The 22,947-nt window shown below is 50.9% G+C and overlaps 1 protein-coding gene across 1 annotated transcript in view; it reads left to right on the top strand.

Annotated features, from left to right (window-relative positions):
- Window positions 1-7,500: 7,500 nt before the first annotated feature.
- The window catches only part of CAPN5 (calpain 5), a 40,750-nt gene continuing 25,303 nt past the window's right edge, over window positions 7,501-22,947 (top strand). The window contains exon 1 of the mRNA XM_009881228.1: window positions 7,501-7,662. Within this exon, the coding sequence (XP_009879530.1) occupies window positions 7,501-7,662 (162 nt within the window). The remainder of the gene's footprint in view (window positions 7,663-22,947) is intronic.

Raw genomic sequence — 22,947 nt, 5'->3', positions numbered from 1 at the left:
GGTTCCTGCTGTCAGCAAGGTTTTGTTGGAAGCCCCAGGGCTCCTGCGCGAGCTCAGGAGTGCGTCGTCGTTGTTGCTGGTGCTCCGCGCTGCTCCTTGCAATCATTAACCAGGGTCACGGTCGGCGTGCTGGGGCGTGGAGGGTTAGCCAAGCCATGGCTGTCTCCAGGGGTTGGGCGCTGGCACAGCCCATTAATTAATTCACCTTTCTGTGCTTGTCCTGCAACCTCTGCTGATCTACAAGGGTTTTTAACCCTGCTGTGGCCTGGGGAACAAGCCTCATGTAACACGTGTCTGCGATGGTAAGGCTGGCTCAGGGCTCAAAGAGCACCTGGGGACGAGTTGGGGGGTACCCAAAAACTGAGCTTCTCTGCTCTCCCCAAACCGTGAGTGGGTTGGGATGAGCTGGACCCAGAGTGGTGAATATCCTCAGCTCCTCTCTGCTTCCTTCGGCCAAGGCTGGCTGCCTGGTGGCACGTTATAGCCGTCCTCTTCCCACTGCTTTTGGGTCTGTCCTTCTGTCGTTTCCTTTTTGCTGTTTCTCCACCCCTGTCCCTGCTAGCCCTGCATCTCTCCAGCCTCCTGCATCTGGGGGGGGATGCTGCCACCAGCTTTGCTTTGAGCTTCTTACTCCTGCCTGTGCCAGGATGCCTTCAGACGTATGTCTTGGTCCCATCTGACCTTAACATCTGTGTTGAGCAGAAGGGCCAGTCTGGCTGGGGCCGCAAACGCATTTTGCGTGCGGTGCTCTTTCCAGGCAGAGCTTCCCGCCAGCACAGGGTTATTAGGGTGTTTACGGTGCAGGGCTGCCCTGTCTTCCTGCAGCTCCAACATTGACTCAGTCTGCGAAGGGTGACTCATATCTGCAAGGAATGAGGAACTCCTGCACGCCAAAGGCTTCCCTGTGTGAGTTAACCAAGCGAAAGGGAGCTCCTGGCCATCACACCCAGATGGCTCCTGCAGGAGATGGCATCCAGGGATGCCCAGACCCTCCCGTTAACCGCCTTCCCAGGAAAATCAAATTTAAACGCGGCACCTCCGCGTAAACCTGTTGGCTGGCAGTGTCTCTCTCTGCACTGTTTTGTTGCTGTTAAGCAACGAAGGAGTGATGTTCTGGAGGAGAAAAAAAAAACAAACAAACAAAAAAACCCAGAGGAAATAAGCAAGCATGATAAAAATCGCCATATATTGCAGGAAACGGCCTCCAAATGCAACATCCTATCTTTGGTTATTTTGTGCAGATGTTGCCAGCCAGGCTGGCTTGGGTGATTTGGAGTCACTTGCATTAGTTTTCTGCTGGGACAAGTGACCCTGGCCCCTTCCCTCGCTAAGCTGCAAATGCACTTTTTGATGAAAAATTGCATTTTTCTTGAAATTCTTGAAGTAACAGACAGCTGTTAGACAGCACCTTCCTCTGTAGGTCTCAGAGTGCTTTGCAGAATGGAGAGTGATGCTTTGTCCAACTCCACAGAGGAGAAGGAGGTACCATCAGGGACCATTTGCCATACTTACGTGCTTGCAAAAAGCCATATGGATGGAACAGGTTTACTCACTCAGAACAAACAGCTCTTACCCCATCAGGATTTATTTGAGACTAAGTCCAGTCCATCTACACTGAGATTTTGAAGGTGGATGGCACACACGCAAGATTAACCCTCTTGGCTGATAGGTGCTGTGTTCAGGTGTCCGGATTCAGACCCCAACTGTGCTGCAGCAAATCACTGACAAAAATCAGAGCTTGATGTAAATATAATTAAGAACAAAAATGGTTGTTTCGCCTTTAGCCTAGTGGAGTTTTTAGCTCTTAGATGAGAACAGAGATACCACTGGAGGAAGGGAAGAGATAAAGGCCAGAAAGGGATGTTCATCTTCCGTTCTTCAGCAGTTTTGTTTCAGCAAGTAACCACTGTAAATGCTCAGTAATTTGCATTTTGACTAAAGCAGCTGCTCTGGAAAGATGTCCAACTCAGCTCAGAAACGTCTGGAGATGAACTACCTATGACTTCCGATAGGAATTAGCTCCCCTGGTTAACCGTGGTCAATCTGAGAAGAAATGATGTCTTGTTTTCTCATTTTCATCGGTGTGGCCTCACCTTCCAGTCCTTGCGGACGTTGCTAATGCAGGATGCTACGTGATGCTGCTGGCACTGGGCCATGCTGCTTCGAGTCCAAAGCCAAGCTACAGTAGATGCACAGCTGGGAGCAGGAAAGGGCTTTAGGAATGCAGCTCAGACCTGCTGTGGACCACGTGCTGCTGGTCCTGATGGCCCTTCAGTGGGCCTGTCACGTTGTAGCCCATGACGTGAGACTTTTTGTTCATAGAGATGTTGGCTAAGAGGCACGGAGCGCTTATCTTGTGTTCGATGTAGAGTGATTCACAGTTCAACTGCATCTTCCCTGGGTGGAGAAAAGATGTATAAAGCTGTCCTTGTGTTGGCAGCAGTCCTCTGAGCTGGACTTTTGTGTTGGTAGGTGGAAGGGCAACCCCAGTGTTGTCACATGTCTGTCAATACAAATTCCCAAGGAAGCTGGAAAAAATTATTTAAATAACAGTTTTAGAAAGAGCCTGGTTGCTCTGAACACCCTGCTGCTGGGCTGCAGCGTTGCACGTTGCCCCCGTATGACTGCACCTGGTTGGGCAACCACAAAGAGTCACAAAATCATAGAATCGTCTGGGTTGGAAGGGACTTTTAAGGTCATCGAGTCCAACCATCAGCCTAACACTGCCACGTCCACCACCAAACCAGGTCCCTCAGCACCACGTCTGCATGTCTTTTAAGTACCTCCAGGGATGGCGACTCCACAGCTTCCCTGGGCAGCCTGGTCCAGTGTTTGATAACCCTTTTGGTGAAAAATTTTTTCCTAATATCGAATCTAAACCTCCCCTGGTGCAACTTGAAGCTATCTCCTCCTGTCCCATCGCCTGTTCCCTGGGAGAAGAGATGGACCCCCACACTCCTGGCTTCTGCTTCATCTTCTCTTTGGCCGATCCTACGCCTTTGCAATGTGATATTGAAGACACCTCCTGTTTAGTGAGAACAGAGCTGGAGAACACAGGCCAGCAGATCCTGTCCTCTAAGGACAAAGTGTTTTGTCTGACCTAGAGGCAGACAACTGTAGGATCTGCAAGGAAGATGCCCTTTGCTCCTGGCTGGGGTGCAGCCTTGTGGTAACGCAAGCGTGGTGAGCCCATGCCAGCTAGATGTGGTACAGGAGCCTCCGAGCTGGAAGGGAAGGCAAGGAAGCGGTTTGTGGGGGAGGAAGGAAGAGCCTTTCAGCAAGTATTTGGTCCTGGCCAACCCAAGCACTTTCAATCCTTCTCCTGAGCCGTGATTGTTACCAGCTGGCAGGAGCTGGAATGCCTGGACAATGCTGGAGGTGAAAAAGGGGAGTCCACAACACCCCTGAGTCATACGCCTGGCTCGGTCCTCCAACACAATAGTTTCCTGTTTAACTCCTCTGTGGCTGGAGTGAGGTTGGGTTCAGACCACCGTTTCCAAAAATTCAGCTCTGCTAAGAGTTGTGGGTGCGGATTCCCCTCCCTGCTCACACACAAACACACACACGTGCGAGTGTAGCGTTGTTAATTTGGACCAGACACAAAACCGCCCAGTTCTTGTGCTGCTGGAGCATCCTAGCTTGGTGTGAGAAGGCAAAGAGTAATTAGGCAGCCCTTGAGAATTTTAATGTGGCAGATCTGAAGTTCAGCCTGGTAAGCATGAAATGATGCAAATTAGAGAGAGTAATGAATTTTAACACTGCCCTAAAAAGATTCCCCCCCGCCCCTTCCTTTTAATTATTTTGCAAGATGTTTGCTTTATTTTTTCTTTTTTTTTTTTTTTTTTTTTTTTCCTAAATGATCCTGAACAGTATCCCTTCTTGTTCTGCTTGACTTTTCCCTTGCAACTGAAATCCATCTCCACCCTCTCCTGTGAGAGCAGCCCCGCGGCGAGGACAGATGGCTGTCGAGGTGACAGTCACCGTGGGGTGGGACAGTAGGGCAAGGAGTTGACCCTTTTCCCCCAGGCAAATCTGGGTGGCAGAAAGGCTGGAGCTCCTTGGCCGAGAAGACTGCGGTCCTGTTCTCATAGGGATGGACATTGCCCAGGGCATCTCATGGAAGCTGGCGTTGCAAGGGTCATTGGAAAATGTAGGTCCAAGCTGTCATTGCAGAGCTGCCCGGGGAGGAGCAGTAATTTTATGAATGAGCAGCCAAGTGCCAGCCTTTGGCCACGGGACAGGCTGCGGAGCAGTGTCCAACATCTCCATCTCCTGCATCAAACCCGTAACTCCTGCCTTAACTCGAGCGGGGCTTTTAGAAACACACTGGAACCTCCTTCCCCTCTTCTCCGGGCTTTCTTCCTAAATCTCGCTGGTTCTTTCTGCACAACCCGCCGTGGAAATGTCCTCTCCCATCTGTCAGCCCAGCTCATGCACCAGTCCAAGCAATTCATCTTGCGTCTCAGTTAACAGCAGCATCCGTCTGTCTCAGCCTGTTGTATTCGTGCGGAAGGCAGCTGCCAACCATCCTTTCGCAGCACTGCTGCTTTGCCTGTGTCTCCTCTAGCAGTGAGTATCAAAGTCCTGCCTGATGGTCACTCAAAAGGAGCTCATTCACTGCTGAGATGTCCTCACAACCTCCCTGGGGACATCTCCCATGTCCTTCACCCCCCTTCCTCTGCTGGAGATCCAGCTGCTAGCTCATTGCGTGGCCCTCTTAGCGGGGTAGATGCATGGTTTGACTGCTGGATGTGTTCCATGACTGCTCAGTGAGGCTGTCTGCTTTCCTCCAAGGGGTAAATCCAGTGTATTATTCAGGTTTTGATATCAGGCAACTTATTTTTAAGGCTTGTCTGAGGGAAGGAGTTGTACTTGGGTCTCTTTGTATCATCTGGGAACTGGTCCTGATGCTACGGAGAAAATCCCGTGAGCGTCGCTATAAGCCCTTTATACAGCAGCACCTCAATGCATTGCTGAGCTGCCTTCAAAGGCTCCTGTGTGAATTAATACTTCTTTAACTGGCCCCACACAGGCAAGGTCCTGGCAGGCCATGCAGCACACCGAAGGCAAAGCTACTCTCCCTCTTTTTGGCCTCCAAATTAAGATGTTATCAAATCGTAGAATGGTTTGGGTTGAAAAAAAACCTTTAAAGGTCATCTAGTACAACCCCTCGGCAATGAGCAGGGATGTTTTTATAGTTATAAACTATGAAATCTCAAATCCACAATCCTGGAGGATTGTTGCAGAACGCTCACGATGTCCTTCCTCCACATCAGGGACGTGGGAGGAGAGAGACATCAGGGTAGTTGGGTTCTTGGCCATGCAGTGCCAATGGTCTTCTCGCGGTAGATGCATCTACCTGTTGCCCCGGTCCATCCTATGCAGTCTACCTATGGTGGTGCCTCTTGCAGTTCAGATTGTGTTTGATTAAAGGCCTAATTGCCCCTTTGCACAGTTATTTGCATTCACTGTGTCTGAGGGTGTGAGGCTGGGCTGTGGTAGGTGATTTGGAGAGGGGTGGGTGGCACAAAGCATCCCACAAGCTGCTTTAGCAACTGATCCTCAGCAGCAGAGACCTGTGGAGCAGCCAATAAGGGGGTTATTTTGGGTTCACTTAAGCTCTGAGTGATGAGCACTTGTGCTGCTAATCAGGCTGATAAATACCGTCAATTAAAACCTATGCTTTGCTCTTCTGCTTTGCAGAAGTGAAGTGTTTTCGTCTCTCCCACACGAGAGGAAGCCGACTGGGAGGATGATGCTCTCGGAGGATTGCTCTCATCACCACGGGCATTGGTTTAGCTCTCAAACACCAACTTTCCTTCAGCTAATCCTAGCAATTCCTTAACAAGGGATATTGCATGTAGTGATAGGATGAGGGGGAATGGCTATAAACTGGAAGAGGGCAGGTTTAGATTAAACATTAGGAAGAAGTTTTTCACTTTGAGGGTGGTGAGGTGCTGGAACAGGTTGCCCAGAGAAATTGTAGATGCCCCATCCCTGGAGGTGTTCAAGGCCAGGCTGGACGTGGCCTTGGGCAACCTGGGCTGGTGGGAGGTGTCCCTGCCCATGGCAGGGAGGTTGGAACTCGATGATCTTCAAGGTCCTTTCCCACCTAAACCATTCTATGATTCTATGATATGACACCACTCCTAAATTCATGCCCAACTGTAAATGATCATGCAATCCCTGGGATTTTGGGTGTTTACAGATTAGCTGCTTCCAATTAGCAACTTCCTTCCTTCCACCACATGTGATTACACCACAATGAACATATGGTTTCTGTATGTCTCACTGGGACCAATAAGTTAAATCATGCTGGATGCATCTGCCCACTGGATGGGGCACCCTTCGTTTCACCATGGGTGGTGTTGGAGACCACAGTTGGGATTATGTGGAACACAAAACCCCATTTCTTTAGGAAACCAGACTAGATGTTTCCAAACTAGGGTCAGTAATGGTCAACATTTTGAAAAGGACATCCCATTTTAAGGAGAGAGAAGGCTTGTACATGGCTGTTATAAATAAATACAGAGAAATTTTAGGGAAATAGCTTTGGAAGAAGGTCTGTGATTTAGTAAAGGGGAACAACATAGAGCACCCCCTTCCCTCGTGCCTGCTGTGGAACCAAGGTGACTTGACCTGCAGGGTGGAGGGTTGAGGACCCGACCAAAGTGGTTGGTATGCAGTGACCACACGGCAGGAGTGATGGAGAGGTGCTGCTCTCTCTCTCTCCGGGGGGCATTTGGGCAGCGGTTTCCTGTTGTCTCCTGGTTTGCTAAACTCGCATCTCTGCCCTGGAAGCTAGACGCTTGTCAAGACAGAATAATTAATCCAGAAACACGTGGCGCTCTGCCAGGAGGCCTTTTTTAATTAAAAACAGATCTGATAAAGTCTACTGAGAAACTGGCGTCGCTGATGAAATCATGAAATGAATGACTGTAATGCGGGGCTGCACGGTGGGGGTGCTCTGGGTAGGGCTCAGCCCCCGTAAAACCTGCGCACACCCAGCTTACAGGGGATGACTTCTCCTCCTTTGCCTCCGAGGGCTGTGTTTTTCCCAAACGAGTTACAAATTCGCTAAGAGGCAGGACAGCAGTTGTCGTCTCCTCCTGTTCCTGTTTTGGTGGTGTTTGGCCAGCTCTGCGGGAAATGGGAGTCCCATGTCCAGGGGATCTGCAAGGTGTGCTTGAGCTTTGAGGAGTCATCCATCTCTCCTCGTTCGGATGCAGGATTTCCCTGCCTGTTTAAATTGGTGATAGAGCACAGTGATACCTCCTGGAGTGAGCAAGAGGTGCTTCATGGGACTATAAAATGTAGGGTCTAGCAACGTAGGACAGCCAGATCTGGGGGAAGGCAGGGACAGAGGCTGGGTGGTTGTCTCCAGCCACGATGTCTTGGTCCTGCCACCCAGATGCTGTGGAGGAGGATTGGGTGTCTCTGGCCGGACCCTGCCCCTTCTCACTCCCCTTCTGCCTGTCCTCCCAGGGCCGGTGGGGAAGGATGTTTTCCTCAGTGAAGCCATACGAGAACCAGCGCTATGCCTCCCTGAAGAAGGAGTGTCAGAGGCGGAAGCAGCTCTTTGAGGACCCGCTTTTCCCCGCCAACGACGACTCGCTCTTCTACAAGTCAAGGATCCAGGGCATCCAGTGGAAGCGGCCGAAAGTAAGTGCACCTGTCCCCTTGTACCTTGACACTGCTTTACACCATCTCTCCTCTCAGGCATCCCCAAAAATGCACATCCTTCATCAAGGGTGCCAAGCCCCAGCCTGATATCTCCTCTCCCCAGCAGGGTTTATTTGCCTGGGCTCAGCATCATGAGCTCCTGGGATGCCAGGGAGACCTGCTGTATCCAGGTCCAGGCTGTTCTGCCCCCAGTGAGGTCCAGGAGCAAAGGAGGCTTTCCCCAAAGGAGACTCAGTTTCCTCATGCATAAAACAGAGAGATAGTTTGCAGCCAGGTCGGTGTTGGATGCTCTTGTTAAGCCTGGTGGGTCCAGCAGGACAAAGGTTTATCTCTGAATACTCTTGGTGGTCCATTTGGAAAGGGAAAAGATGATAGGTCTTGGGTAGGTGAGGTGGTTTTGGAGTTTTTGGGAGGTAGGTGGTCTAACCCATCCTTTCTCTCCTGTGGAAAACCCGTGTCCTCTGCATGTCATCTGCACAAAGCACTCTGCGTGTCCTCCACACTGGAGGCAGGTTGTGGGAGGCTGGGGGTAACGTTGCCTGTCCCCAGTGGTGCCTGTCCCCTTTCTGCTGTCCTCAGTGCCTGCCCAAAAGATGCACGTATGGGCCTGAGGGCACGACGTCTTGGGGAATTTGTATGCCCTGGTATGGCAGCTCCTGCTGCCCAGCCTGTGCTGTTTTGCATGCAGCTTGGTGGCATTTCAGCATGGCCGGGTCGCCTGAGGAGCCGTTGTCCTCCTCGCCCTCGCCGACAGCCCAGAAGATCAGCTGGCCTTTCGCGAGACAGTGCCACGTCTGTCTGGGTGAGGGCAGTCCTGGGGGGGTGGACAAAAAGGCTTTGTGTGAAGGGAGGGATGGAGCTGAACTGACTCTTTCTGTGCGGCAGGAGAGGCTGAGGCCCCCAGCATCCCACCGGGCTTCTCGTGGGAGGAGGTCTCGCTGTCCTCTGCTCTGCTTTGGGCTCTTCCACGCCGGCTCTGCCTGGACATGGGGTTTGTGCAAGGTTCTGTGCGGGTTTTAACTTATCCTCTTGTCCACTGGAGTGGAAAGATGCTCTGTGCACAGCTGCCTTCTGAAGACAGGTCCCACCATGGTATGGCCTCATTGTGGAGGACAACATGAACGCACTTTGTATATCCTATTTATATCGCAGATAGGTGTGACTTTTTAAACAACTTTCTCTGGGACTAAAGGGTAGGGATGTATTTCACACCCACTTTGCTGGTTTGCATTCAGAGACACGCACATTATTTCAACCCCATGTCTAATGGCTGAGGGTTGGATCCAGCTGTAGAGGGGCAAAGTTTGCTCATCTTCTGCTGGGCATCTATGTCTCAGAGCTTTTCTCCATCAGCTTTTCTGGCTTTCAGCTCACTTGCAGCCCTTGGTGTTCAGGCATGTAGCATCCACTCTTGCTTAGGAAGACATGAGGTCAGCCAGCAAGGTATCACCCTCTTGCTGCCTTGCTCTGGAGAGCACGACGTCTTTCTAAGAAAGCTTTCCTGACCTCCTGCTCTTCACCTGCAAGGTGGCATGCTCATCTAGTCCAAGCCCATCCCTGCTGAAGAACAGAGTGAATTCAAGCTCTTTCCAACCATCCAGCTCTGCAGTTTCATAGAATCATAGAATAGTTTTGGTTGGAAGGGACCTTTAAAGGTAAAAAATAAGCAGAGGATGGTTGAGCTCTTTCTGGCATGGGCTGGCAGTGGGAATGGGTGCTGGCAGCAGGTCCCACAGGCAAGCAAGGTTCTGTGCGCTTAATTGGAGGTGGAGATGGTCCCTCTTGTGCTGCTTTTGCACCAGACAAAGGGAACTTTGCCAGCAGTTTTGGCACCAGAAGGAATCCGTGCTGAGCAATAGCAGTCTCCTGGATGCTGCAGTCTGGTAGGATGGTCTGCTCAGACCTGTCTAGTTGCCCTGACCACAAAATTGCCATGAAAAAAAGAATTTGAGCTCATATGTGCCCTGGTAACTGCTGAAGTTTCCAGAGGCCTCTTTCTCTAAAGGACTTCTCCAGGTTCTTTCCTTTCAGTCGTCCATTTTGGCAAAAGTGAATTTCATAGTGAGGAGAACTATTTTGTGTCAGCCAGCCAACGCAAAGTGACATTTTTAGTTGTTGGACCCAATTCTGCCTGAATTCATACCAGCTCTCTAAGGCAGAAAGCCCAGCAAAAGGCTCCAGCCTCTTCTGCAAGAAACCAAACACGGTGCATCTGGGTGTTGGGGATCTTGAGATATATCTCTCACCACTTTGCTGTCTGGAAGAGAGCTGGGAAACACCATCAGCTTCTCCAATTTGAGGCAGCGTTCAGTAGGGTCTAAAATGTCCTTAAAGTTCAAATCAACTGCTCTGCTTGTGTGGTAATCACATGGTGCAGTTATTAAGCCACATTAAGTTCTTACAGCATCTTCTTTCTATTACAACCAGCAATTCTTTCCTTAGGCAGTCACATTTTATTCTTATTTAGAAAAAAAAAAAAACCAAACAGAGTGATACTCTCGGCTTTTGGCAAGTGCTGTTTGGGGGAATTCCTGACCCAGAAATGGAGTCTGCCTGTCCCGGGGACGCTGTCGGCAGGGAGGGGATGGTGTGTACACAGCTCTGTTATCTCTCAGGGCTGCGGCCATGGTTTGTTTTGGAGTGTTTCAGCTGAAACTGCCAGATAAAACGCCAGAGCTCATCATGCCTCCAGCCTCGCTGTGAGAGTGGAGTGAGTGGAGAGTGGAAATAAAAGGCATCAGCTGTTAAAAATACCTGTTTGCTGTCTCAGAAAGGTTGCTTATGGTCTACGTAGAGAAGTGACACGTAGGAGCTGACTTTTTCAGGCAAAGCACCCATATGTGAAAAGTAACTGTAATGAACCCACTGGGGTGGTGGGAATGAGCTTTGGCAGAGGCGGGATCTCATTCCCATGTATTTACATGGCACTAACACAGATCTAAACAGCCCATAGAATCATAGAATGGTTTGGGTGGGAAGGAACCTTCAAAGGCCATCTAGTCCAACCCCCTGCCATGAGCAGGGACATCTTCAACTAGACCAGGTTGCTCAGAACCCCGTCCAACCTGACCTGGAATGTTTCCAGGGATGGGGCATCTCCCGTCCCATGGCTCCCCTCCCTGATCCAGAGTGTCCCCCAGCTCTCCTGGAGCCCCTTTAGGCACGGGAAGGGGCTCTGAGGTCTCCCCTTTTTGGCCTTCTCTTCTCCAGGCTAACCCCCCCAACTCTCCCAGCCTGTCCTCCCAGCAGAGGGGCTCCAGCCCTCCCAGCAGCTCTGGGGCCTCCTCTGGCCCTGCTCCACCAGGTCCATGTCTCTCCTGTGCTGAGGCCCCCGAGCTGGAGGCAGCACTGCAGGGGGGTCTCCCCAGAGCAGAGCGCAGCAGAGGGGCACAATCCCCCCTCGCCCTGCTGGCCACGCTGCTGGGGATGCAGCCCGGGATGCCGGGGGCTCGCTGGGCTACATGCACACTGCCGTGTGTCTGTGTGTCTGTGTGCATCCCTTCCTTCCCAACCAGGACCTGCCCTCATCCTTTCTGCTCCTCCGTGTGTGCCCGAAGCCTGAGGTTGTTTGGGGAAATAAAAAAAAAAAGAAAAGAAAAAGATAAAAAAAAGCAAGCTCTGCAGTGCTCTTCCTCTTGCTTGAGTTTTTTTCTGGGGGAAAACAGAAGGCTGAAGGGCTTTGCCGGAACAGCTCATGAATAACCCTTCCCGGGTCAGGCTATTTTGCTTCAACTTCCTCCCGCATCTGGCGGTGCAGCGTTTCCTGGACCAGGCTCAGCCTTGTTCTTTCCAGCGGGGTGTCCTCCCTCCCTCCCTCCCTGCTCTCCCCTGGCCTCCAGCCCTGCTCTGGACGCCAGATCTGTGCAGCGGGAGCAGCTGTTTTGCAGCCCTCTGATCGGGCTTTGGCTTCGGTGGTTGTTTGCCGGATGCCTTCGTGATGCAGCACGGTGAAACCAGAAAGATAATTGCTTGGAGCGTATCGGAGGAAGAGGGGGAGGAAGCTGTAGCATCAGCCTGAGAGGTGGGAAGGGGGTCCCGAAGATTATTATTTTTTTTTTAGAGTATCCACTTAAAAACGAGACTGGCTGCTCATCGCTGAGCCAAAGCTGATTTCGGAGCTCGCTAGGGCAGCACCAGCGGCTCTTTCTGGCAGCGACACTTGGCTATTGTATTAGAAATGAAACCCAGTGGGTTTGGCTAAGCCCAAATCCCAGTGCCTTGCTTGAACCTCCTTCTCCCTCGCGCTCTGCCGGCTGCCATATGAAGGCGAGGGAGGTCTCTGTTTTTGGGCAAATCGTACCACCCTTATAGAAAGTCTTATCCTCCATCTCTGGGTTTTGCCCCCGTTTGAGGCAGGAACACTGGTGGTGCAGGACGGGAGCGGGAGTTTTGGGCTGTGCGTTGGTGAGCTGGTCTTTTGGGAGCTGGGTAAATGGGGAAGGGTGGTGCTGAGAAGAAGCGAAGGGGATGGATGAGATGAAGGCTGGGTGGCAAGAATAAAGAGGGGCTCTGGGGCACTCGGCTGTTGATCTCCTGGGGAAAAAACCCCAGTGATGGCACAGGGTGGAAGAGGCTCATCCACCCTGTGGGAAAACAGTTCATTTCTTCTAATTGTCACTGTCCCAAACTGTCCTCTTGGGTACAGGCCACTTCCAGTGATGCCATGGGATTGGTACTGGGTTAAATTAGGGTCGTTAGTGCCCCTGAGCCTTATCAAGGGCTTCCTTTCTCTCTGCAGCAAGGAGGGCCCTGTGGTCCAGGTTCAGCCCCACCAAGCTCCTGAGACTGGTCACCAGCCAGGACAAATTTGGGAATCACTATGATCCTGTGGGAAGCAAATGAAGCCTGGTGGGAGCCTTAGGCCATGCACAGATGTGACGTTGGACCACATGAACCGCATGCTTTGTCCCTTCAGCTCTTCCCAGGGAGTGAGGTTGAGCCTGGAGAAGGTTTTTTTCCTCCCTGTCCTGGTAGGCAAAGTGGGCTGAGTGTTTCCCTGTCCACAGCAGTGTGCTGCAGGACCTTGCAGAAGCACCTCGTGGTCTTCTCTAAGATGTAGGGTGGTTGGGACAAGAGATCCTGAAGGTGCTCGGAGGTGACCAGGTGGCAACTCCGTGCCAAAGTGCACCAAAGATGGTGTAACAAGAAAGGCTGTGACAAAGCACGAAGGTTTCCAAGCAGACTGTTGTCACAGTGACTGGGTGGCTCAAGGTGATGTGCAGTGATGGTTGAACCTGAGCTGCGCCTCTGCACTCTGAGTTCAAGCCTGGCTGGTTGCAACCACCAGAGAAACTCTCTTGGATGAAGTCTACACCCTCCCATCTCCAGGGCAAGGGTTTTGCCCTCCAACCCCGTTTCTCAGTATTTTTATATCTCTTCAGCGTTTGCTTGTAAGTGCCGCATTATCTCTGCAGGAATTGTCAAGGGAGGTTGTCACTGATTAAACAGCATAAAGGTAGATTCTTGCTAAATGGCAATATTATTTTATCTGGGTGAAGGCAATGTCATTTGGAGGGGAAAGTCTACAAGCCAGAGTAGTTTTAGGGGAGATAGAGAGGCCAGGTGTTTTGGGGAGGGTTGTGAGAAGCAGGAGGTCTTCGGGCAGTAGGTCCATGGTATTTTCAGCCCTACTGGGGAGAGGTGCTCTCAGTCGCAGACCTTTTGGTTTTTGGGTTGTGGTTGGGGTTTTTTTTCCAGCCAGACAACAGGAATCTTGTTTTAGAAACTGAGAAAATACTATTTTTCAGTATTTACTTCCCTGTCGGCCTGACATATACCTAGTCTGACTGGTGTACAGGGGTTTTGTCCATTTTTCGTGATTTGGGCACCTGCTTTGGTTGAGTAAAATTACCGAACAGAAAATCAGTTCTGTTTTACCTCAAACCAGGGCACCATTATATCCATTGTCTCCTGAATTCAATGCTGGTGTATTTGGAGGGTGAGGAGATGCTGCAGTAGGGGGGAGCATCTCTCAGATCCCCTTTTCCTGGAGTTATTAAGCACTTAGCTCCTTTCGCTTGCTGAGTGAGGGTTATACAATCAATCCCTGCGGGGTTTTCCTGGAAGGGGAAAGGAGTCAATGAACTAATTCACTAAAAGCAGGACCGGCACTTGCCTGCCCGCAAGTTTCTGCATTAAAAGGTCTTTTCCCCAGTGTATAGCGCAGGCTGGGAAGCTGGCAGAAACACAAGGGGGAAGATAATGGGGAAGACAGAGGTTAAGTTCTTGCAGTTCTTTGCTCTGAGAGCTCACCCGAAGCAGGCGCACGGAGGCAATTAAAATGGTAATGGTCTTTGGGAGCAATAACCTTCTGGTGCCCTACCTGGACCTTCTTCTGCCAGAAATATTAACCTCTGGCACCTGTGCTCCAGGGATGTCGTTGTTTGGCAGCTTTTTGGCCTGTCTCGCTCAGTTTTGGTCCTGCCGGGAGGGTGCTCGTGGTTAGCAGTGATGCTGTGGCTCCTCTGTGCTGCTGGATGGACCGAGGGACCGTCTCCTCTGAGCGGAGTCTGTCATCTGTCTGCGATCCATCACGGGAGTCAGAGTCCTTCCAGACCTTTGTGCTTCTCAGCTTAGGGATTTATGAGCTGCCTGCCTGTTAATTTATCTGCTGTTTTCTGTAAAGCCTGGAGCTGATTGCCAGGCTTGTCTCTTCTTGCCAGCAAAAGATTTGGTCACCATTTAATGCAATTTCTGAATTGACCTTGTTTTTATGTTTTTTAAGCCATTCACCGGCTCCCTCCATCCCTTCCCCTCATGGATGGACATGAGAATTTTTATTATTTATGTTTATTTTAAAAGGTTTCTTCTCCCCTTAAACATGATGCTGACCCTGCCTACGTCCCAGCAGATCTCATCAGATCCTCCCAGGGCCACAGCCCCGTGGTGCCAGGCAAACACACTCTTCCCCTTTTCCCCAAGGAGGATAGGGGATGATAAGCTGCCTGGTGTGAGTATGGCTCATCACAGCCTTTGATAAGAAATTAGCCAGCCTGTCTGCTCTGTCCTCGGCATCAGAAGGACACAGCCTTAAATGCAAAAGCAACAGTAAAATCAGTGGATTAGATTCATTGCCTGCTTCTTAATGCAACTGCGCATCAGTGTCTAGAAATTATTGTATCGGTAAGGGGGGGAAGAGCATAACAGTAGCGGAGAGGAGCCCTGGGCATCCGCTGCCCTCTGCGCTCCTTGGGGGGGAATGGTGGAAATCCTCCCGGATTTGGCTTCTGGGGTGCCGGAGGGGCACGTTCAGCCTGCGGAGGAGGTACCGAGCTGGTTATACCCTGGATCAACCCGAGCTTTTAATCTTGGTGCACGCTGGGAGGTGCTGCACCGCCTGTGAGCTCCAGTTTTTGAGCCCTGGGAGAGGGTGGGATTTTTGGGGCGATTTGCCTGCGTTAAGGGCAGGCTCGGCACTGCTGGAAGAAGTGCCTTTCGCCGAAGCCCTGGCAAAGTCCCTGTGCAAAGATTTGGTCGGGCACTGTGCTGCCTCTTGCAGAAAGGAAATAAAAGATGAGGTGTGGTAAAACCGAGGGCTGAGTCTGGCTGCTGCAAGAAGTGGTTAAAGAAAGAATCAAATAGGAGGAAGGGTTGGTGGGAGGACGACAGCCGGAGCCATGCTGGCCCTGCAGAAAAGGAGCCCTTTCCTTGGTCTGGTGAATTCGAAGCCAGAGGGAACCATTGATTTCTGCATAACAAGAGGTCACGGCATGTGAATTCGAAGCCAGAGGGAACCATTGCTGATGCGTCGGCTGATTTCTGCATAACGAGAGGTCACGGCACTTCCTTGAATTAATTCCCTGTTGAACTAAACTTGACCTGCTTCCTCTGAGCACCATCAGGTTCTGTTTTTCCAGGACAGGAAAATCTACCGCGGCACTGAATCACTTGCTCTACAGACCAGTCCCCACCTCAGGATTTGCATTTTTATTTTTATTTTTTGGGGGTGTGACCTGGCTTAGCTTCAGCATACACCTCCTGGATCCTGTGTGCACGCTCACTTCTGCATTTCTATTCCCGTTAAATATATGGTAACCCTCTAACGCATATGCAGTTGGGGCAGAGGGACACCTATACCCATAAAGAAGCAGGGACAAACCCTCTCTGTATCATCTTCCCTTCTTGCCCTGCTCAGCAGAGCCTGGACTCCAATCCAGGAGCATCGATGGGTTGACCAGGGATGCAGAAATGAGCTAGTGTCTGTCTTTGTAAACACCCCAGGGCAAGGGCTTGTCCTTTTCTTGCTGCCAAGTGACTGACACCGTCTGAGTGATTTGTAGGCAGCATTAAATTCTCTCTTTGTTTTTTAGAATAAAAACCCAACACAATTTGACAGTAAGCGGAATGGCACCGCTTTTCCTCTGATACATTTAATTTAACCCAGCGAGTGTGTGAATACTGCCCCAAAGCCCTGCAAAACTTCCAAACCTATTTACGAGGCAGGCTGACACATGCTGCGAGGGGAAGGGTGGTTGGGTGGAATTTTTGTCCTCAGCGAAGGCATTTGGCCCAACACAATCATTTAGACCTGTGTGTGCCGAAACACTGTGCGATGCAGGGGGATGAATTCCTTGGGATGGTGCTGCCCTGCTTGACCCTCTTACCCACGCTGGTGGCCATCCGTCCCCACTCTGCACGCCGTCTCGCTGCCATGTGCGGTTGTAGGGACCCGGTGATCAGCTCCCTGATATGTCCCTGTGGACAAACTGGTCTTGAACTGGTGCATTCGTGGGAGCAGAGGAGAATGGAAAGCATCCTTGAGAAAGGACAAAGCCTTTAGGTGCTGGCAGTGCCCTGGATGTTGAGCTCACCAGGATCAAGCCTGCACAGCGGGGTGCCAACCTGTGTGATCTGGAGAAGAGAAGGCTCTGGGGAGGTCTTATTGCGGCCTTCCAGTACCTAAAGGGGCTACAGGAGAGCTGGGGAAGGACTTTTTACTAGGGCATGTAGTGACAGGACGAGGGGGAATGGCTTTAAACTGGAAGAGTGCAGGTTTAGATTAAACATGAGGAAGAAGTTTTTCACTTTGAGGGTGGTGAGGCACTGGAACAGGTTGCCCAGAGAAATTGTAGATGCCCCATCCCTGGAGGTGTTCAAGGCCAGGCTGGATGTGGCCTTGGGCAACCTGGTGTGGTGGGAGGTGTCCCTGCCCATGGCAGGGGGGTTGGAACTTGATGATGTTCAAGGTCCTTTCCCACCTAAACCATTCTATGATTCTGTGATCTGTTGATTCCTTCACATCCTCACCTGGAGGCTCATCTCTATGAAAACCCATCAAGAGGTCCCTTTTAGACTGTCCCTTGGCATAGAAGGCAGGGCCAAAAGCATCTCCCCAGGGTGATGTTTTCCTGGGCTTTTACCAGATGCTCTGGCTTCACGCCCTTTTTGCCCCTGGCTTCTCAGGTGCCCTAAAGGACATCAGTGCTTCAGCAGCTGTTCCCAGTCCCTGTGGGGCAGGGCCAAGCTGGCACCCCTTCTCCACCCCTTGAGGCTGGTGGTGCCTCACTCAGATCTCACAAGAAGAAATCACAGAATCACAGAATGGTCAGGGTTGGAAGGGACCTCTGGAGATCATCTAGTCCACCCCCCTGCCAGAACAGAGGCACCTACAGCAGTTGCACAGGACGGCGTCCAGGCGGGTTTGGAATGGCTCCAGAGTGGGAGACTCCCCCACCTCTCTGGGCAGCCTGTGCCGGTACTCTGCCACCCTTAAAGTAAAGGAGTTCTTCCTCATGTTAAGATGGAACTTCCTATCAGGTGTGCAAGGGCGAGCTGAAGCCTCTGTCCCCTTCGAGTGATAGCTGGGGCCAGCTGTTGTGTTTACCAACAAGGCAAGAGAGTGCAGCTTGGGAGGGGTGACCTGTGTGTCCACGTAGAGGTGAAATCAAGCATCCTACATCTTTGATATTTCTGGATCTTTGGGAAGAAACCACCATTCAGTAATGCATTTCTCCCAGTTCCCCTCCAAGAAGGAAAAGGGCAGACAAACCATCATAAGGGAGAGTTGTCATGGATGGTTAAAGTTTGACTCTGGTCTGATACCACTGATAAGAGTTATGTAAGAATTAATGATGTAAAATGTAAACAGAGTGCTTAATAACTAGAGAAATGCTAAAAGTGTAACCATACAGGTTTAGCTTGTATAAGGCCCATGTAAACCATGTCGTGAGCTTGTGTGGAGATCCTGTGCTACCTATTTCTGGAGGAGCTTGTGCATGTTCCTGTCTTGGAGCTGCTGCTTTATTTACATCGTTGTGTCTCTCAGTGGACTGGCAGCAAAATGAGGATGGGTTGAAGGCTTCAAAGTCCTGTCTGGAAATGCTGCATATTGCCTGTGTTATTGGGAACGTCAAACAGGTCCGGAGGAAATCACCATAGGGGAAAGTGATGCTATGGAGGAGAGATGAAGCTTGCTTGGGTTTGACAGCTCTGTGAACTCTTGCAATTTCGTGACTCGAGGCTGTGGCCTTATGGGAAGATCCCTGCTGGTTGTTAAATACAGGCTTCATCCTTTTTTGGGGAAATCCCCCTTGGAGGCGCCAGCCAGCGCTGGCTAAGGCTGGATGCTTACAGCCAACCCTGCTGCCAAACTCCACTTCCTTCTCTTGACAGTGGCAGGAGCTCAGCCTTTTCCTGGTGGCTGAAAATTGAATCATTTTTTTCTCTAAACAATGCCCCTTTTTGTTCTTCCTCCCAGCTTACAGCAGCTCTCGAGTCCCCATTTCTAGACAATGGCTTTCTCATAAAGCAGGTGTCTCTGTTTGTAAAGCTACACCCAGTGTATGAATAACCAGAATAGGTGTGGGCTGGAAGTCATTTCTTTAAATGGCTTAAACTCATCATAACCTCTTTGTCATCATTGCATAGTCGGGGATTAATTTGGACTGTGGTGGGGTCAAGTTCTGGTCTTGGATTGAGGTGCTGCTGTGCTATAAATACGACACAATCACAAACCAAAGGGCAGTTCCTCGCCCTGGGACAGTACAGCCCAAGGGGGTGTGGGAGGTTTCCCTGCGGGAGGTTTCCCTGTGGAAAAGTAGGTAGGAGGTTTTGATCTGAGATAGGCACAGTGGAGGGTGGAGGTAATTTTCCTTTGCAGCTTCGGGTTCTTTCTTTTCCCATCAATAACTTGGCTATTCGGATAATTAAAAAAAACCAACAAAACACACACGCAAAAAAAAAATGCCAAACCACAACAAAACCCCTGCATGATTTAGGTTCCTAAATCCTATTTCAGAAGATTGGCTTTCAGTAAGACACAGGAATTGGGATTCAGGCAGGGCAGCAGGCATGAGTGCCAAACCTGAATTATGTTGCTTGGAGGCAGAAACGATGCAGTCGAGCTCATGGCCACATCAGCTGGCTCCAGGATTTCACAATAGCTCTGTGATGAGTGGGTTTTTTGGGACCATTCCTCCCAAAATACTGCGGTTTCTCACAGCAAGTCTTACTTGAATAGGTTCCTCCCTTCCTACCGACACGTTCCCACCACCATGTCCTCCAGGGTGGGGACTGATGGCTCAAAAATGGTGCAAATAATGGAACGTTCTCATGGCTCATGCCTGTGGTTCATGGTCCCTCACTTGTGCCAACATGACTGTGAACCTTCCCAGGGGCAAGTCTGGGACCTGATGCAGATAGTTTCAAGCTAAAGCAGTTCCTCTGGTTGAGGTTAGACCCTATAACTAGAAGTTCTGGCACAACTGAAGGAGCAGTGTGCCACAGTGAGAATACAGTCTTTGGAAGGTGGGTGTATTTTAAAGCCATGATGTTGCCAAACCAGGGTTGTTCTTCACCCTGAAGCACCGTCCCAAGGGAGCTGGGTCAAGGGAGGTCTGTAGGAGAGCTCAAGACTGGGATGTGATGGAGGATGGGAATACTTGGGAGAAGGTGGCCAGCAGTGAATGTGAGGGGTTAAAACAGTCATGAGAGCTTAATTTTGTTTCTCCTCCTCTACCTCGCTGGTGTAGCGCCCTGTAGCCCATACCTACACGTACGAAGCTCTACGTGAAGAAGGTCCAGGTGGATCCATCCCTGAAAGCTGCTGCATTTGCTCACTGTTCTTCGCTTTGCGGGACTATAGTTGTGTGCACTTGTCAGGGTCAGGCTGGCTCTGGCGATGCAGCGTGAAAAGGGGCCAGGTGACATCGTTTCCATAAAGAAATGATGGCTCATGTGGTGACCAGGCTGCACTGGGACTTGAAACCAAGAGGGACCACTTCTGCCTCTGGCTGGGGTAACCTGGGGCGCATCATCTCACTGCTCTGAGCATCCCACCCCCAAGTTTGTCAGCGAGGCGTGGGAACACTTTCCTGCTTCCGAGCTGAGATCTGCCCATCTCAGGGCTGTCAGGATCCAGGGAGTATTTTTTCTTAGTGGCTCTGCAACCAGACGCATCAAAACATCTCGCTGGGGGAGAGGCAGCCTGGGCAGGGCTGCGTCTGAACACGTGGAGATGCTAAAAGCCAAGCTGTGGTGGCCTCTGCATCACTCTTGGGTGGAGAACGAAGAAGTCCTGGGCTGAGTAATGGCGAGGCTTTCCAAGAGTGCATCCTTGGAGAGCTCGGGCCAGAGGAATGGGAACAGCGGGTCCGAGGTCTCTGCACTTGTTCCAGTCTCCTTCCCATCCTGCTCCCTCTCCATCTGCTCCTGGGGAGACGCAGGGCTCTCACAGCATGTTGCGTCTCTCCACATCTCATTGCTTTAGCAGAGACTTCTTTGGTGCCTTTGTACTATGGCTACCCAGAGGATAAAACCACAGAGGGACTCGTCGAGGCTGCTAAACCTGCAAATTGACCTTTAGATCTCGTTTGCCACCATCCCTGCTCTTTCTGGTGCCAAAACAAATGGCACAGGCAGAGTCATGTGGTTTGTGGGGAGTGTATTTTTTTGATGCCTTCCCCCTTTATGAGCAAGTCCTGTTTGCGGTGGGTGGAGCGTCCAACGCCCTTTGCATGGGGTGGGAGCTGATAACAGATACAAATTGTGTATACATGGAGATACTCTGGGTGGATCAGCATTAGGGATGCTTGACTGAGGCCACACAAACCCCCCACAAACAGTTTTATAGGGTGTAGGTATTGCCGACCAACCCTACCCTTCATTGTGTGTGCAGCCGAGCCACCGAGGAAATTATAATCCCTGTGAAAACACAGACCCCCGCGTTTCTAAACTCACCCCGTTTCCCTTCCCTGTGTCACGCTGGTGCAATTTTTTTTCATCGCCCTTTTTGCAGAATCGCATCCCAACGCAGGTACCTGCAGCAAGGCAGTGCGGGGACCTTTGTGTCAGCTGCATCACCGTTGCCCGCTGTGGTTGGACGCCTCTTGGCTCTGCGAGTGACATTTGAAACACAGGGTCCTTTTGGGTCCCCATTGCCCGGAAGGGGGGAAGCGCAGCCACGCTAATAGATTATCTTGCTGATTTGGCAAGTCTGAGTGAAAGCATCGCTCCTGAAACAGCCAGGCTCTGCAATGCAATTAGACTAGTCTGCTCCTTGCAAAATCTCGTTAGCAAAAAACGATCCTGGCGTGCAGCAGATGTTGTAGCTCACATGGTTATTTTCCCCTCCCTTGGCTTTTTCCCTTCCCACAGCTGGCTTGATGTGATCCAGATCCCCAGTGAATCTAAAGCTCAGAATTCTGCACCGGGAAACACTTATGAGAAGACAGTCGTGAATTAAAAAGCCAATTAGAGGGTGATTTGCGCATTACTACCCTGTGTGGAATGGGACTAGCTGGAGAAGACGAGGATGATATTTTCTGGTTTAAATGCATTTGGGAGGAAAATGTGTGTGTTGGGGGGAAAGAGCACCAAAGGGGAGAGCAGAGGAAAAGCCCACATGCTTTTTGGTGGGAAGCAAAATTACACCACCAAGTGCAAGATAATTGCACTGATTGGGTCTTTTCTTTCCTTAATGGATTTCAAGAACCCAACACCAGAGGGAGCAAACTCCCACAGATCCATTCTGGGTTCCCATAAGCCAGAGCTGGTAACTCTTTGAGGTACCTCTGCGATCAGACTCTCATCGAGATGGACCTCAAAGTTCTCTCCCAGCCCCCACTCTGATTTCCACCTCTGTCCCACATCCCTTGCAAAAGGAAGGATGTGGGAAGGAGTATATGAATCTCCAGAACTTTGAATCACTAGTTTGGCTCTCCCTGCATTATCAGGCTGTATCTTTTCACAGGACCATCCTCACAGGCTTTGTCTAAGTTGTATTTTGTTGCTTGGAGCCCAGTGGCCATTTCAGCAGCCACTTTTAGAGAGGGCAAATCAGCTCTGATGGTGCTTATTATCCTTCGGATTCTACAAGACAGGTTTTTCTTGAGGCTGAAGAGGCATGGAAGGCTCTCATGGCCAAGGTGGAGTTAAGAGTAACTTGGTGAATAGAGTTAAATCTAGTTGGTGGCCAGTCACAAGCGGTGTTCCCCAGGGCTCGGTACTGGGGCCAGTTCTGTTTAATATCTTTATCAACCACCTGGAGGAGGAAATTGAGTGCACCCTCAGGAAGTTTGCAGATGATGCCTAGTTGAGTGGGAGTGTTGATCTGCTTGAGGGTAGGATGGCTCTACAGAGGGATCTGGACAGGCTGGATCAATGGGCCGAGGCCAATGGTATGAGTTTCAACAAGGCCAAGTGCTGGGTCCTGCTCTTGGGTCACAACAACCCCATGGAGTGCTGCAGGCTTGGGGAAGAGTGGCTGGAAAGCTGCCTAGAGGAGAAGGACCTGGGGGTGTTGTCAACAGCCAGCTGAATATGAGCCAGCAGTCTGCCCAGGTGCTCAAGGAGGCCAACAGCAACACAGCCTGTATCAGGAATAGTGTGGCCAGCAGGACTGGGGCAGTGATCGTCCCCCTGTTCTCGGCACTGGTGAGACCCCACCTCGAGTGCTGTGTTCAGTTTTGGGCCCCTCAGGACAAGAAAGAGGTGCTGGAGCGTGTCCAGAGAAGGACAACGGAGCTGGTGAGGGGTCTGGAGCACAAGTCTGATGAGGAGCAGGTGAGGGAAGTGGGGTTGTCCAGCCTGGAGAAAAGGAGGCTGAGGGGAGACCTTCTTGCTCTCTACAACTCCCTGAAAGGAGGTTGTAGCGAGGTGGGGGTCAGTCTCTTCTCCCAAGTAACAAGTGATAGGACAAGAGGAAATGGCCAGAAGTTGCACCAAGGGAGGTTTAGATTGGATATTAGGAAAAATTTCTTCACTGAAAGGGTTATCAAACACTGGAACAGGCTGCCGAGGGAAGTGGTAGAATCACCATGCCCGGAG

This window comes from Charadrius vociferus, unplaced genomic scaffold (genome assembly GCF_000708025.1).
Source record: "Charadrius vociferus isolate BGI_N301 unplaced genomic scaffold, ASM70802v2 scaffold1, whole genome shotgun sequence".
In the NCBI taxonomy this organism is placed as follows: Eukaryota; Metazoa; Chordata; class Aves; order Charadriiformes; family Charadriidae; genus Charadrius; species Charadrius vociferus.
This window is presented reverse-complemented; position numbering and strand designations above follow the sequence as displayed.